The sequence below is a fragment of the Galeopterus variegatus genome, unplaced genomic scaffold, assembly GCF_000696425.1.
Source record: "Galeopterus variegatus unplaced genomic scaffold, G_variegatus-3.0.2 Scaffold1345, whole genome shotgun sequence".
Classification (NCBI taxonomy): domain Eukaryota; kingdom Metazoa; phylum Chordata; class Mammalia; order Dermoptera; family Cynocephalidae; genus Galeopterus; species Galeopterus variegatus.
In genome coordinates this window covers 1-16,948 of record NW_007727456.1, presented here as the reverse complement: position 1 = coordinate 16,948, position 16,948 = coordinate 1, and the positions used below count along the sequence as shown (strand labels likewise).

The 16,948-nt window shown below is 52.6% G+C and overlaps 1 protein-coding gene across 1 annotated transcript; it reads right to left on the bottom strand.

Annotated features, from left to right (window-relative positions):
• Nucleotides 1-48: 48 nt before the first annotated feature.
• LOC103593436 (ras-responsive element-binding protein 1-like) lies at nucleotides 49-16,904 on the bottom strand. Its single transcript, XM_008576406.1, has 4 exons — nucleotides 15,630-16,904; nucleotides 8,918-9,082; nucleotides 3,099-3,944; nucleotides 49-1,844 (listed from the first exon to the last, which is right to left on the bottom strand). Exons 1-4 carry the CDS (start codon nucleotides 16,654-16,656, stop codon nucleotides 1,429-1,431), a joined length of 2,454 nt encoding a protein of 817 aa, XP_008574628.1. The 5' UTR covers nucleotides 16,657-16,904; the 3' UTR covers nucleotides 49-1,428.
• Between the last annotated feature and the right edge of the window lie 44 nt (nucleotides 16,905-16,948).

The window sequence follows — 16,948 nt, the reverse complement described above, 5'->3', positions numbered from 1 at the left end:
GTGACGGAAGTCTATTGCCTGCATTGGATGCTCATGAATAAAAAGAATCCTGCCTGTTTGCACCCAGAGGCTCAGGCTACTGAAGAAACTAAGAACAGCACGCTTATCTTCAGACACCAACCCCACACTGCAGGAAGGTAAATATAAATCTATTTCTCATCTTTAATCTTGCACGTGTAGTTTTATTACCAGTAGTAGTATTTCCTCGCTTTGCAAATGACAGTAGCACAGGTGGGTAAGGCTGGGACCAGGCTTAGCAGGAAGACTGGGAATACCTTGCTCATGAGTAACCGGCCTCGTCACTGCCCTGCTTTCTCTAGACCCATCTCTGCAGCGCTCCCAGCGCGGCCCTGGCTCCTGGGCCGCCTGCTCTGGGACGCACACGTCCTTGCTCTCCCGGTGCAGCGGCTCCTTGGCGGTGCTCAGGACCGCTCATGGCCCCTGATGGATTCTGGAGTCATGGAAGAAAGGCTCGTCTGAGTACAGTAGAAGAGCTACCACCCGAGGTGCCGGCGGGGACCTGGGGGTGGCGCAGGTCTCCCAGGACAAATATTGCCCATTTGTTTCTGCTGACTGCAGAGACCAGCAAGCTGATGAACTAAACATAATAATAATAATAATAATATTAATAATACATATACCGAAAGGGGAGTGGGAGAATCAAATGTATGACATCCATGCATGTTTTCCAGAGGTTAAGTTGCCAGGGGGTAACTCTTTTCTGTAAGTTAAGAAACGGATGTCTTGAAACTTGAACAGTAACCTTGTCTAATGCTGAAAGAGTGGAAACATTTACGAGGCTGAAGCTAGAATCTTTCCTGGTTTTGATTTAAAACCATACTGGAAACCTTCGATTACATCCTGTAATACCGAGGACCAGATTCATAGCTCCACTGTGAAGCAGAGAAAGAAAACAAAGGGTCTGTTTGAGAAATTAGCATCTTATCCATCTTTCCTCAGGTCATTTACATGAAATTCACATCATTTTCTTCCAGTTATTGGCTATGGGTGTCCAAGGGTATGTTTTTTTCTTCTGTTTCCAGCTCACAGAACAAACAGTACTATCACAGATTCACCAGCACAAGTGCACACACACCAATACAAAAGGTCACGTTAATGCTTAAATGAAGAGGTCCTCTCCCAACAATTCATTAAAATATTTGTTTTGCTAAAAAGTCATTTTGGGAAAACACAACACCCTTGATGACATGGGAGGATCTGGTAAGTAGTTAAGGCACTGGCACGGGCGCGTGCTGCGGTGGCGCCCAGTGGCGCGGGGGCTATGGCACTGGGTGAAGGGCCACGCTCTGCTTGTGTCTCTCGCTCTCCCTCCCTAACAGCTGGAGGGCACCGAGGAAACGTTGTGAGGTGCAGACGCGGAGGCTCTGCTGGCTTTTGTCTGTGTGCTGAGGGGGACAGGGCGGGCTGTCACTCCATCCCCAAGAGCTGTGGGGCACTGTCAGCGGCCAAGACGGGGGCACCGGGCCTCTTGCCACGTGGCTCCGGAAGGTCCTGCACCAGAGTGGCCGGGCTCTCCAGGTCAGGGCCACCCACCTGAGCCGCCGTGGCCCGCTCCTCCCGGCGACTGCTCTCTTTCCGGCTCCGGGTGACGGCCATGTGGTTGCTGGTGCTGGGCACCACCTCGGCCTCGTTCTCTGAGACGGGGTTGTTGCCGCTGTGGGTGGACCCGTCTTCACTGTCCTCCTCACCCCGCTCGTCCCTGTCGCTGTCCTTCCCGTGGTGTCTGGGGTGCCTGGCTTTCTGGTGGATCCGCTGGTGGCGAACCAGGCTGTGCTTCAAGGTGAAGGTTCGCTCGCAGGTCTGACATTTGTATGGCCTTTCCCCTGGAGCAGAGGGAGGAAGAAATAACACGTCCATTAACAGTGAGGCCACCAGAATCCCTCACCTGCTCCACCCAGATGACAAGCACACGGGCAGTGTGTGGCAGGGCTCAGACTCAGGGAGGGACCTCTTCTCTGTCTGCTCTGGCAGACTGGGGACAAGCACACAGACCCCATTCTGTCTCCTGCTCCCCTCTCGACCCAGGTGTTCTACACACTGACCCAGGAAACCAGAACCGAAGCAAGGGAAGCCTTGGGGGACACATACCCGGCCTTGAATCCTGTGGAAGGACAGGATGGACCCCTCCCAGGGACCCTGTGGAGACAGCAGCACCTCCTAAGTCAAAGGCACGAGGTACTGCCTGTGCTCGAGGGCAGAGCAGCTGGGGCTCTTCCCGAGGGCCACATACCGAGCTGCCTGACTGGGACCACCACCTGCCGGAGCCCACGGCCCACTGGCTGCAGCTGCGAGGGGAGGAAAGCTGACACCAGGACCAGGGCCTGGGGCTTTATAGGGGGTGAGGGAGGGAGTGCGGAATGGAGGAGGAGGAAGGACGTTTGTATTGTTTGGCCCCACGAGTATGTCAAGGTCTCTTCCCTTCTGCCAAAACAAAGGGCCCTGCTTTGGGGTTTGTAACCTCAACCCCATAGGTGGTGAGAGAGTTCTAGGACGGGCACTAATGCTCCGCTGTGCCAATGCAGCAGCTGAGTGAGGACCCTGTTACAGTCCCATCACCCCAGCTGTGCGGGCTGAGAAAGGAAAAGCCCCACTGACTGCTAACAGAGGACGCGGGGCCCCTTCCCAGCAGCGGCCTAGGCAGCGTCTGCCTCCCTCACACAGCCCCACAGTCCTTCCCAGAGTCAGGACTGGACTAGATGAGACCACGTGGCCCTGAATGCACACACACGCCTGCTTCTGGATACCCGTATGGGCCAGGGCAGCCACTGTCCCAATCCGCAGACGGGAAGACCCAGGCTCGGAGGATCTAGGGGGTGGATCAAGACCCTCTCAAAAGCACTCCTGCTGCCACTTTCCTGGCTCACTGCAGGGGGCCTGCATGGTTTCAAGGGCTAAAAGGGAGACTTCCTCAAACTCCTAGTTTACCTGGGCTTAAAGGCCACACGTGCGGCCTGAGTCAATTCCCTCTCGGGGCCTCCAGCACCAGTGTCTGTGGCCACGGCAGGGGAGGCTCCTGCTGACTGTGCTGGGCCAACCCGCCTCCCTGGTGGGCTGGGGCCCGGCCGTTCGCCCCGTACCTGTGTGCGACCTCATGTGCCGGGTCAGGTCCTGCAGGGACCAGAACCGCTTGTTGCACACGCTGCACACCTTCTTCCTCTTGTCCGCCTTGCTGGCCGCACTCCTGGGGGAGTCTGTCTTTGGCTTCTTGTCGTCACCACTCTTTTCCGAGGACTTCTCGGCCGCGCCCTCCCCATCAGAAGGACCCTCCGCCTCCTCGTTCTGCTTCTCCCCTGAGGCCTCCCCGGTGTCCGAGGCTGGCTCCACTGCTGCTGGGGGCTCGGCGGGCTTCTCCTCTGGCTCCACGGCGTGGACAGGCCCCTCGGCCGCTCCACCCTCGCCCTCCAGAGCCAGGGGCAGCGCCTCCTCCTCATCCTGGGGCTCCCGGTGGCCGTGGGCCCTCCTGTGGCGGCTCAGGGTGCCGAGGAACTTGAAGCTCTTCCCGCAGGTGTCGCAGGCGTGCCTCTGGTCCTGTGGGGCACAGCCTCCGCTGCCTGCGGCGCCGGCCTCGCCCTCGGCCAGCCTGAAGCCCATCAGCTTGCTGGCCAGGCCGAGGTCCAGGCTCCGGTTGCTGGCCGCGTCTTCCTCCGGGCCTTCCCCATCCCCCTCCTCCATGCCACACTCTTCCTCCGGCTCCTGGTTCTCCTCGGCCTCCTTTTCCTCTCTGGTCACAGGGGAGGTGGTCCCGGCCTTGACCGCCTCCGCAGGGGGTTCCTCTGCGACCTGGCTGAGCTCAGTGTCTCCCTCTGATGGCGGTGGCAGTGGCGGTGCTGGCTGCTGCTGCTGCAGCTGTTGCTCCTTGTCACGCGCGGTAAGGTCCAGCACCTCGCCTGCTGTGGCGGCAGTCTCTGTGTCCGACTGGCTATCTGCGTGAGCAAGCACAGGGCAAGGGCTTCAGAGGGGACACCGCCACGGACACCTGGGCCTCCGACCCAGCAAGGGCTCCTCTCTCTCCAGACCCTCATCACCCCTGACATCCCCCAAGGAGGGCCAAGAGGAATCTGGGGACTCAGAAAAGGCAAAAGCAGCCTCTGCATCCCCGCAGGGGTGCACGGGGCTGGCTGTGCCCAGGAACTCCCGGCCTCCACTGCCACGAACAGGACGCTCAGCTGGCCCTGGCCCCGGAAGGCGTGAGTGACTCAGGCAGCGCAGGCAGGCACTGGGGGACAGGAGAGGGTGCATTCCAGAGACTTGCAGCACTAGGGAGGTTGAGGAAGCTGAGGTGTGTAAAAGTTATTCTTCCAGTGCAAAGAGATTATAGACATGCAGCATACACAGGACCACCCCACCAAGTCTTCCAAAACATGGTCTCTGATGGGTTTCTTAGAAAATGACCCCAAGCCTGTACTCCATGTATAGGGCACTTACGCTGTTGCCTGACAGCTCGTTTGCAAGGAAAGAGCTTGGAGGTCAGAGGAGACGCATGCACACCTGTAGGCTTCTGGCTGCTGTCAGCACCCCAGAGTGCTGGGCCCCCTTGACACCAGGCTTGCAGGAGCACATGGGGGTTGGGGGGAGGCTGTGAGAGCTGCAGGTACTTGTGGGGATGAGGAATTCTGGCTGCAGGTATCTCGCTGGCCCTGAGTTCATGTCTGTTGACTAGTTCCTATCTGTCCACACTCCATAGCAAAACTAAACGGGAAAAGTCTACCAGTTCTCAATGACCCTCTTAAGGAATGGCATGGAGACATTAGTTACACCAAACAGTGTCAAAAGTACCACCCTCTCTTTATTCAGGTAGAATGGGGACTTAGCTTTTTTTAAAAGATGTGCTATGATAGTGAGGCTGAAGCTGGGTGGGACCTACTATTTAGTTGTAGATCCCACAGCCAACTTATTACTGCAGGGATTCAGAAGTTCCTCCGAGAATCAGGTGGATAAAATTTGTGGTCTTTTCGCACATATGTGAGCTGCCTCTCCTTCAACATGCCAGATTTCTGATTACAGTGCTTGAGTCAGCAAAGATTCACACACCTACCCTGGATGTGACCAGATGTATGCAACCCACGTCTGCCGTCCTCTTCAATGTCACAGGCTCGATGATCTGCCCTCAAGGGTGACGGGGCTGGGGTAAGGAGCGGGAACTGCTCCTCCCGTGGGCTGAGAGACAACACCTACTATCCACACCTGCCTGGGGACCATCTGTACAGCATTCCAGTATCTCATCTCACTGGTTTTATTCTGACTGCACCTTTTGGCAGCCGCTGTTTGGGTATCTCAAGAGGTTTCAGAAGGAAACAAATAATGATGGTGTGAATATAAAATTTTTGACATGATTTTTGAAATTATCCCAAAACTTATAGAACAGGAATCCTGAGATATGCACACCCATGTCTAGGCTATCTCCTAAGGAAAAACTAGATGCTCATTGTCTTGAATCATTCCAATAAAGAGCATCTATAGGACGAATCTTGGTCTAAACTCTACGATAAGCATACAGAATGCTCAGCTTATTTGCTGACTTTGTGGCAATTTAAAAAAAGGCTTAACCTCTGGTTACTTCTTTGTCCCTGTATATCCTAGGCTGTTTCTATTATTATTTCAACTGTATAAAATATATTTAAGAGAATAAACCTTGAAAAGAATCAAAATGAACTCTGAAACCAAACACTTCCTCAGTGCACACAACACAGAGCTCACCCTGAGCACCGTCAAAGCCAACTCATCTCCCCTTGGACAAAGGGAGCCTGGCTGTCCTCTACCAGACTTCCACTAGGGGGAGTGCTTTAGCGGGGAGCCTGGGCCCTTGGAGGTGAAGCAACTCCCAGTGACTTTTATTACAGATTCTCCTGAACAGCAGACTTAGCCTCTTCACATGTCATGAACATGCAATTTATAAGGCCAAGTCCTACTTTGATCTCCACCCTCCTCAATACCCATCCTTTCAAATGTAGGCAGCTGAGCTGATGGCTTTTCATAAGCAATGCTACCTTGGAGACATGCATTTCTTCTCTGTACCCACAGTCCCTCATAGTGGTGTTAAAAGTCTTAGAAAATTGCTAGAGGAAGCAGAAGGAATCCTACTAGACAATAAGCCCACAGCTCCTCCTACACAACAGTGGTCAACAATGGAAGATCTACTGCTTCCTAGAAATTGTTAACTGAAGTGACAGACTACCAACCTACACACCTAGTCTGATTGGGCAGGAAGCTGCTGTCTGCACTTTACCTAACACACTTGAACGCTGAGGAGTATTTCCTGGGGCGTAGTCCAGGCTGGCACCTGGGACTTCTGGGTTGGTAAAGGTGACTGCCATTAAGGGAAAGCTTAAAAACTTTCACATTTGTACTGATTAAAAACAGTCCTATGTAGGTGCCTACCAATACGAAGGCTCTTCCAGGGATCCCAAGGAAGAACCGAGGGTTTCCCTCAAGGGCAAAGAGGGCCAGGGCGTCTCTCTGCCCAGGAGAGTGAGTGAATGAAGAGCTTCAGTTTAAACTTGAATATTCAATGTGGCCCCTTAAGTGAGAAGTGCCCCCACTGTAGCATTTTCGGCATTCTTTCGGGGGAAAATCTGGGGCATATTTCCACTAAAGACCTTATGTGACTGAAGTCAGACTTAGCTCAGTTGGTAATATCGTGGTGTTGTAACACCAAGGTAAGGGTTCGGTTCCCCGTACCGGCCGGCAGCCAAAAAAAAAAAAAAAAAAAAGTCAGACCTATATTATAAAACATATTTAGGAATTTTTTAAGAAAATGCAATCTAGGCGCATAAACCTAGAAAACCCTTCAAGAATTTACTCGGTCATTTCCTGCCCCGCCCTCCCTTTTTAAAATTGTCTTCCTCCAAGGCCTCACTTTTTAACTTCATGGGAGGGAGTCCCATGAAACCTCCACCCCATCTCCATCATGCTTACCTGGTTTTAAAAACTCTCCTTGAAATCACTAAACTCTACCTCCCTGATCTTTCTCTCCATCTCAGTCCCTTTCTCACCATGGACTGTGGCCACAATTAAACCAAACATATATTTTCTCTTTGCTGGTTTCACATTACAACTTTCAGTGAATTTCCTTTTTCCAGAGGCTTTGCCCCTTCCAGAAAACCTGTACAACTTCCGGGGCAGGACAGAGCTGGGGAAGGGTTTTGACAGGCATTTGGAAAAATAAAATTTGTAACTGCAAACCTCAAAAATAAATACAGCAATAGTGTGAAAGCTGGTGCCGAACCGGAGCTAAGACTGTAAATCTGAATTGAGCTTTGTGTCTGCAGGCTTCCTCCCTGGCCCTCAGACATCCCCAGGGGTCCCAGTTTGTGTTCCTCCCGAATGACCAAGATGCTAAAGGCAAAGTGAGCATCTGGCACATGGTTACTAGACTTGTTTATAAACACGGGAGCCCCAGGGAGCCCCTCAACTCCCTCAAATAGCAGCAGCTCTCCCTGCTTTGGAACCACTTTGGAAGGGATTTCTCCATCTCTAAACCAGGCTGAGAGAAAGTGCTCAGGACTAACAGGTACCGGTTACACATTAACAGGATGGTCTGCAGCAAGTGAGTGCTCTGCCAGCAGCACTGTGGGCTTCCCGTGTAATACACGGCAGATCATCTTGCGCTTGCGGGGATCCCAGTCACGGCAAGATTCTATGGGTGTGCGCACCTTTCTTTATTCAAAGACCCTGGCAAATTAGGTGGAAATGGAAGCTGGGGAAGGAGCGGACAAACCAGCCCACTCTGTTACACCTTCAGAGGGTCTGATGTGGACGGAAGGGTGGCCAGCTCAAGGGCACTCACGATCTGTCTCTCTCGGGCTCGCAGGGTAGCTTCTGCACCAGCGATCAATTCCTCCCATTCAAATACACCTCACTTCCCCCAGTAACTGCGATAAGGACAGGGGACTGGGGTTAATGCCCGACCTTCTGTCCACAATGACCCCCCGGGGTAGGGGTACCTCCCACACCACGTGGTACCCTTAGGAAAACATGGTTGTGGGAATCTTCTTGGCTTCAAGCAACGGGGAATGTGCAACTTTCCAGACCCGCAGAACTGAACCCAGCACCTGTAACGCAGAACTGTCCCCACCCAACAGCCAACCAGCTGAGTGTCTCGGTGAGCTGCAGCAGCCTGTGTTGTGTTGTTTTGTTTTGGGGGGTGGGAGGTGGAGAACCCAGAAGTCGGAGATGGCAGAGGGTACTGAGTAGAGGACATGAGTAAATACAGAAGCCGTGAGGGGGAAAAGGTGGCAGGAGACACATTGCGCAGCTGTTAATTGCTCAGGAGGGCTGGAGGGAGGAAGCGTGCGCCAGCACAGGAGAGTCACGCCCAGGGTCAGGTCAAGCAGAGATGTGATTAAGGAAAGGACATGCAGGGTGCTTTTTCAAACAAGGACACAGTTTCATACTGGGAAGAGAGTTATTGGAAAAAAAAGAACACTGCACCCGGCTATACCTCTCCCTGCTGAGGGGTCTGCACCCCTAGTTGCTGCCATGCCCTAACATCCAGGGAGCCCAGCCTGCTCTCAAGGAGGCCACAGAGGCTGGGCTCCCCAAGCCTTTAGGGATCCACCTCCCTCTTAGATGTGTTCACATCCAGAGCTAAAACTGCACGCCCTTCCTCACCTCCCACCTCCCCACAGCAGCAGCAAGGGTGTCTTCCACTGGGAGGGTGACGGATCTTCCCTACCAGCTCCAAAAAGTCACCTAGGGGCACTGCCATTGTTTCCCAAAGTCCCCAGGCTTCCGGCTCAAGAGTCAGCCCTGCTGACCCAGGAGTTGTGCTCCCGCCGGGGCCACCTTCCTGGGCTGCAGGCTCCGAGCCCCACAAAGAGGCAGGTGAGGCAGCCCCACCAGCCTCTGGGCCTCCTGTCTCTCCCTCTCTCACTTCTCCATCACCTGCAGGCACTACCTGTGCTATCATGGGATCCAACATCACTCTCTTTGGACTGGGGGATAAGCCCGTTTCTTCTCAGGGAACAGGTGGTAAGTCCGTGTTTGCGCAACTGGTGGCGTTCACAGTTAGATTTGGTAGAAAAGAAGGCATCGCATTTTTGACAAGGGAAGGGTTTCTGACCTGAAGCAGGAAAAAAAATATATATTTATCTGGCTTTCTACTGCAATGAGAAAGAAAAGTTGCTTTCGATTTATTCTCCTGGGATTAGTGGCATTTGTTCTCCCCTCCCCCACCCCCATCCTTTTCAGAAAATAAACAAAACACATTAAAAAAAAAAGGACTGAAAACACCAATGACTAAAATGATCATTTTTCCTCATCCTGAGTGGAATGGAACAAGTCTCTTAAAAATACTGAAAGACAGTTAACAATGGAACCAAGATATATATGTTCAGAGTAAAACAACGGTATCACAATTAGAAATATTAAGTAACAACAAAAAATAAAAATTAATGAAGGGGTTTTAGAGTACAGCAAGAAAAAGCCTACATTCGTGAAGAGAAGACACCTTTTAATGACTTCGAACACTGTAAGTAACATGGTGCTGGGAAATCAGATGGCAGGAGGGAGCCCAGGCCCCCGGAGGGATCTGGAACCCCTGGATATTGTCCGGGACCCATGCAGAACCCCCCACTCAATGTGGCTGGTCCCTCCTGTCTGACTCGAGACGTCCTGCAGTGACCTCTACCCAAGGTCATCGTGGTCCTAGGCTGGCAAGAGACAGGAGGTCGTCTCGTTACATTAAAGGGCTCTTTGTTCCCTTTGCTGGGTAGTAAGTGAGCCATACAAGATCACATGCTCCACTCAACAGACGTGCACGTGAGGAGAGAACGCTGGGCAGGCCCCTCTCCACCCACCTCCACTCCACGAGCGTGGTGGACTGTGGAGCGAGGAGCCCTCCCTCCCCCAGGAGTTTCCCGCCTATCCTCTCCTTTTATTTGGATTCATTTTGTACTGTAAACACCCTGTTTCAAAATGCAGTCAAAGCTCCCCTGTAACTTGCCCCGGGTTTGTGTGGACGGATGTGAGGGAGGAAGAGAGGGAGCGAGTGTGGATGAGAAAAAAGGTGGTGGGGGGATCAGGTGGCTCCAAGAGACAGAAGACAGGGGACATCATGTGCTGGATCACTGGATTCTTCCTCTTCCCCCAATTGCTAGATTCTACGGTCCCAGTCTCCAGTTTTACAGGGAAAAGGCTTCCCATGTCATAGCAACACGACCTCAGTGCTATGGCCCGGTACTTTCATAACCCGGGGACAGCATAGTCTAATACATGTGTCAAGACACGGCAGGAAGAGGCCACAGGCATGGCTCCCCAGAAACCCACGTCATAGGCCTGGCACTGGGGGCGAGCCAGCGGGGGGCCACTTGCTTTCCCAGGGAAAGGACTAGCACCACCACGTTGGACAACACCTGGGGGTGCCATTCATGCAGGCTGTGAAGGTGCGGGGCCAGCACCGCTGACACAGCAGCAAGGCCAAGTTCGTGCATCAGGAGCAGTCGAGGACGGCACATTTATTCCCTCCTGAGCTAAAAGACCCTTTGAGGTGATGCTTCCAAACCTCCTTTCAGGCTTTTTAGGAACACAGATGTCTGGAGCAATCAAAGACCACAGAATCAGAAACCCAGGCATCCAGCCCGTGTGCTTTCAAAGAGCTCCAGAGGGGGCCTGCACATAAAGTGGAGAACCCACTGACTGCTTTACAGTGTCCCTCTACAAAGTTCTGTAGGTGTTTTCTGCTAAATTTAGGAAACAATCCACGTTTTAAAAAAAAATCACTTTTGCATGATTATCTGTAACATATTTCAATGCTTATGGCGCGCCTTTCAGATTACTCCTTGCTTTTCACTAAAAATTGAATACAATATCTAATAATTTCACATAAGAATAAAATACTTTTCTGTTAACATTTTATTGTCAAAAGGCAATATCGCAGCTTACTCTCAGCTGGGCCAGATGGAGGAAAACAAGTCGGAAGCTACCATGATTCTTGATTTCAAAGAAAACAATTGGTTCCATGCTTCCACCTATTACGTGACTGACTCTGTAATTCTCCTACTGGTAAATGCTTCACCTTTCCAGTGGGTTTGAAAGGCCAGGCTAATGTCCCATGATGGAGACTCACGTTGATGCTAACAAGTTCAGAAAACAATCCAATGATGCCCACGTATTACATCAAATTATGAAGGCTCCCAAGTGACAACTCAGAATGAATCATTCACAGTTCACACGTCACTGCATAAGCCTTACATTTTAAAGAGCAGTGTGCTCTCTGGATTGCAGACATGTAGAAACCATGAGTCCCGTTAGTGTTTTATCACAGTATAGGTTAAAAAAAACCTTATTGACAGGTAATCTACGTGAAAAGTATCAAATGGTTTTATTTATCTGGTAACCGCCATAAATTACTGCTTTGGAAGGTGTGTTCGCAAAAGCACCTGATGCTACAAGAAATTCCCTTTGTACCCAAGACTTGCAGTACTTCCAGCCCCCAGCGTGGGCATCAAAACCATCGGCTAGCATCCACTCTCACCAACAATCCAGAAACAGAGAGGGGCTAGAGCAAGAGAGAACAGCAAACTGGAGAAGTGTGGTGAGGACTTCATGGCCTTTGCCATCAAGACCAAGGAGACAGAACTGAAAATGTTTCTGTTCATTTTTTAAACACAATTGGGGTTAGAAAGGTGGGTTATCACTAGGACGGGAAACCTGCAGATGGTTTACTTCTTTTGACAAGACACCACACCTTGAGCACCCCAGACTTCTCTCCATGGCCCCTCCAGCCTCTCAGGGAGGGCTTCTTTCTTCTGGTATCTTCTCTCTATATATTTGGCAGAGGTGTACACAGGGCTGGGTGAAAACAGCCTGAATCTGCCACTTAAGTTAAAAGTAGCCAAATACAACTGGTAACCGAGGTGCTTCCCACACTCGGGCTTGGACATCTTATTGATCTGCACTCCGATGCCTGATGCCCGATGCCCGTTAGCAGCAGGTAGGAGAGGGGCAGGGGGAGAGCGCCAAGCTGGCGAAGAAAAGGCGTTCAAAGCACCCGAGAGACAGAGAGCGAGCCAGGGCACCCTGGAATGGACGCTGCACAGTCCCAGCCCTGTCTCTGTGGGATGAGGAACTGGAGCAAAGGCAAGAAGGAAGAGAACAAGGACAGGGGCCGAAGGGGACTGGCTGTGTTTTCTGGCATTCCCTCCTCCACCTGTGGCCTAAAACCATGCGCGATGCTCAGAGGGGCCCAGGCAGGAGCAGCGCGCTGTTGTCTTGCAAGGCAGTGACGCGTGCAGGTGGAGAAAGACAAGGGACCAGGAAGTGCCCCCATTAACAGGAGCACAGGCTGGGAGAAAGCCGGGGAGGAGTGGAGGAGGGCAGGCAGCAGTGTGGAGACGGTGCCGGGGACGTGAAAATGAGGACGGCCGCCAGCTTGCTCACCGGACACTGCTCCTGGAACCCAGACGCGGGCAGGGGCGGCCGAGGCCGCGTTCCATGCCTGCAGCCAGCAGGTGGCCCCGAGTGGACACTCAGCCTACTTTGCTGCCCCTTTGGGCGACAGAGGCTACTGGAGAACATGTGCATGAGGCACAGCAGAGACATCACGATCATTACACTAATTTGCGGAGAGCGCGGCAGGAGGCCGACCTTCAAGATACAGACAGTTTGCTGAAAAGGTCTCAAACCAGATGCGGTTCGGAACTTCTGGCTGGACTTCAGCTGGATTTTAATACCACACTAAAAAACACACAGAACGTCTTCCCTGAAGAACACCTTTGTGTACAGGGTCGTTGCGGAGTCAGCCTTTATTCTGCACTCAAGCACATGCTTTCAGTCTTTTTCCACGGTTCTAGAGGGAGTGTCTCACAGAGGGCCAGCAGCTGGGAGCACCCAGGTGACAAACAGCAGGGCTGTGGCAAGAGCGTGAGCTCCTAGGTGCCTTCCAGCATCACTGCTGGAAGAGTGGAAAATGTCCTAGCAGGGCACCGGACACAGCCACGTGCTCAACACAGCACGACCTAATGAGGTGATGCTGACACCCTCCCCCAAAGCTGGACAGGGAAGCAGGGTAGCGGGAGTTAAAGGAGACCACGGTGCCGCCCTCCCCATGGTGCCCACGCACGAGGCTGACCCAGCCTTGTAGTCATCAGGTCTCTAGTTAGCAGCACTCGGGGCCATGGCAGTGTTCTCCCCTTATCTCAAACCACTTCCTGATCTTCTGCCCCAGGACATGTGAGAACAGAGGGAGGCGCAGGAAGGTGGCCCTGGCCCTGCCCATCTTCATGCAGCTGGCCACAGGCACCCCAGCCGGCGGGGGGCAGCTGCAGGAAACGCAGCCCTGGCTGTGAACTCCAGCTCTGCCTTGTGCTGCCCATGTGACTACAGGTAAGCCACTTAGCATCGCTAAGCCTCAGCTTCCGCACGCCAAGACGTGAACACCACCACCTCACAGGACTGTCCTGAGGACTAGCTCTGAAAGGTTTCTCTACCGAGAACATAACCTGATAGGATGTCAGGAACTGGGCCCAAACAGTCACCTCCATCGGGGTTACCAGTAACCATGAAGGGAGAAGCAGCAGAATACGTCCATCTTAAACAAAACTCCTGCTCCCTTGCCTGGTTTCAGACACTACCAAATTTTAAACCAATCATGACATTTTGGCATTCAAAAGCCAAGAAATCACAATGACCAGATTCTCAAGTGGGAACGGATAATAGGCATTTGCAAAGACGCAACTCTCGAAAAGGAGATACTGGCCACTCCAGTCTTCGTACGGAGACCGAAAGTTTGCTGGGAATCCGAGGAAAATGTGTACAGTATCTATTAAGCACAGCACTCTCGTGTGGAGGCGGGTGATGGCGGGGGAGGGGAGAGAAGGTAAGGGCCAACCCCATCATCACAGCCCGACCACATGCCTTCTGGAAAGTGGCAAGAGAAATACTCACTTCTCCATAGACTCTTAGCAGGTGACAAACAGGTGTCACCCAAAAAGGGTAGCAATAGAGACTGCTGCGTGGGACACCCTCTCCTGAAGACACATTTTCCTTTCTGAACTGCTCTCTTCTTTAGAACTGTTACTGTACTCTGTAGGGCTTCAATTACTTCAACAGAAAGCAAACACTGGCCTCAAAAGGCAGCATGTACCACACGAATTTACAAAGTCTGGTCCCGTTAGGCGAGTCCTTCCTGGACGGGCACTCCTGCCTGGATGAGAAGCCCCACCATATCAGAAAGAAATGCTACATCTATGTGGCAGTCTCTGATGATCAGTGCAGTCACAGAGAGACCCTACACCTGTTTGCTAGACCCCATGGCTCCCTCTCCCTCCCGTCCCAGTCTCCTCTGCACACTCTCCTGGTTTCCAGCAGTGGCTTTGTGACCTCCTGCTTGCTGTTCAACTCACCTGGGAGAAAAAGCCTTCCATGAGCTCTTCAACCCTAGATAAAGTGTTTCCACCTGGGTACGGGCCACAGCTCACACCCAATCCCCACCACCTCCCCCTCACAATTCTGTTGTAAAATTCCTACCTATCTCCATTTAGCAAGTAAAAATACAGGATGCCCAGTTAAATCTGAATTTCAGATACACAACAAATATTTAGTATATTCCAAATAGTGCATGGAAAATACTTAAACAACAAATAATTTTTAGTGTATCTGAAATTCAAATTTAACCAGTGTCTTGCACTTTACCTGGCAATCCTGTACCAGGCACACAGTACCATTCAGTTTTAGCTCCTAAAATATTTGGTACTAAAATATTTGGGTTCTAAACTCCAAAAGGACAAGGATCTCATGGAACTTACCCTCATTTCAGTGATATAAATCCTGTGAGAACATTCAGAAAATTATAATTAAAATGAGAGTTGTATGGTTACTTAAACATTAGAAGTACCTGGTGTAAAATTATTGAAAATGTATTCTCTGTCCTAAACTTCTCTTCAAAAATCAATGTGTAGAAGCTAACATTTGAAAAATGCTTTTGGGATATCTTTTTGGCAATTTAAGTGTGTTACACAGAATATTAGTCATACTTGGGAGTTTCTCTGGAACATCTGAGAACTGTAATGTAAACAACAAAAAAATTCTACCACCATCCATCACCAATCTCCACAATAAACAGGAAGATGCGACCACCTCAGTGAACTGAAAGAAAAAGGCCAACATTTGCAATATTTCCCTTTAAGAATACACAGTAGCCAAAAGCATTTCACAGAATGTTCAAAATTGAAAAAGCTGCACTGAGGATGCTGGAATGGAATTTCGTGTGTCAAAGCCCTGAACTCATTATGCCCCAGTACCTTAATACAAAGTCCCACTTCTCCCGAGCGCCACCCGAGCTCAGCCCCTTAGATAACCAGCTAACTTCTCCAGCAGGGATGGGGTGGATGGAGGAAAGTGTCCCCAGGGGCCTATGACCACTTTCACCTGGAAACACCCTATACCGAACACTTCCCTTCACCAGCAGCCCTTGGAGGGCTCAGACCGCGGGCACAAGTCACTGTGGTTACTAAGAACACAAGGGAAAAACTCACAGCACCACCAGGCAAGCTGGTGCAGGAACAAATGGAGTTGTGGGAAAGGGTCCCAGGCTTTCGACCCCACCCCTTGCTCCCCCTGTAGCTGTGGCACAGCCTCCAGCAGGGACGGAGCCCAGGGAGCCCTCTTACCAGTGTGTGTGAGCATGTGCCTCTGGAGGGAGCTGGCCCAAGGGAAGACCCGGGGGCAGTGGGGACAGTTGATCTTCTGCAGGCAGTTGGCATAGGAGTTCCGCTTTGCCCTCAGCAGCTTGTCTTCTGGGGGGCTTCCCTGCTCTTCATCGCTGGGCCCATTGTGGTCGGCGGGGACCCCAGCCACCTCATCCTGAGTGTCATCCTCTGCAGTCTGCAGAAATGGACTGAACTTGTTGGTGTCCGTGGTGGCCAGCATCTTCTCAATGCTGGCAAACTCCCCGCTGGAGTCTAGGTCCACCCCGCTGCTGCTGGCATGGGACCGGCTCCTGAGCACCTTCTTCCGACCCCTCCGCTTGGATGAGCCAGCCGGCCCCTGCTCGGTGGGTGAGGCTGCTTCTGGGCTGCTGGCCATAGGGGCTGGGTCGCTGGATTCTTTTGGGCTGGTGGTGTCGGAGGGGGTGGTGGCGACCTTAGGGATGGTGCTTCCAAAGCTGTCTGAAGCTGCAGTGTTACTGCTGGTGCTCGTGGGCCCTGGGTCTGCCACCTTGGTTTTCAGAAGGGTGGGGGCCGAAGACACGGATGAGATGATCTGGGCGATGGAGGCCAGTGGGGGCAACTCCTCTGTCACAGGGGGCTTTGGCAAGAGCAGGGGGGGCTTGGGCCGCAGCGGCCGCAGCAGGGCTGAGCTGCTCAGGAGGGCTGAGTTGCTTATGACGGTGGAGTTGCCCAAGAGCGGGGGGCTGTTCACGAGAGCTGAGGAGTAGATGGGGACAGCGAGCTGAACGGAGCCCTGCAGGGCCTGGGAGTGGGGCTCCAGGGTGGTGGCTGTTGTGGCAGGCACTGCAGGGTTTTCCAGGATCCCGTTGGGCCCCAAAGTCACCGGCAAGGCAGGGCAAGGTGGCAGACAGGGAGCGGGCTGCTCACTGCTCCCGGCTTCCTGCTCCGGCTTCTTGGCTTCGCTGGGGGTAGCTGCATTGTCTCCTTTCCTGAAGTTCTTAGGGATGGACAGGTCGATGGGCTCCATGGGGCAGTCGTAGGGGGCCAAGGAAGAAGAGCTCAGGAAGGAGGGGACGTTCTCCTGCTTCACTTGGACCAGGGCCAGGCCCTTCTGCGAGAAGTCCAGGGGCTCATTGAGGTCCACCGCGAAGCTGCTGGCGGGCTCCAGCTTGACCGAGACGTGCGGCGGCAGAGGCTGGGTGGGACCCCCGTGGAGAAAGCCATTCTGGGGCTCCAGGAAGGCGGCGAGGGGCTTGCGGTCGCCCGAGGCCGCACAGCCGGCCTCCTCCCCTCTCCCGGGGGCCTCGGTGGGTGGAGGC

What these genes read in the sequence shown, in the direction of transcription:
- LOC103593436 (XM_008576406.1), bottom strand. Translation starts at nt 16,656, where the DNA reads ATGGAGCCCATCGACCTGTCCATCCCTAAGAACTTCAGGAAAGGAGAC. An exon ending in TGGATCCCATGATAGCACAG is followed by an intron (nt 3,945 to 8,917) that starts GTAGTGCCTGCA and finishes TTGCTCACGCAG; the next exon opens with ATAGCCAGTCGGACACAGAG. An exon ending in GCACATGAGGTCGCACACAG is followed by an intron (nt 1,845 to 3,098) that starts GTACGGGGCGAA and finishes CCTCTGCTCCAG; the next exon opens with GGGAAAGGCCATACAAATGT.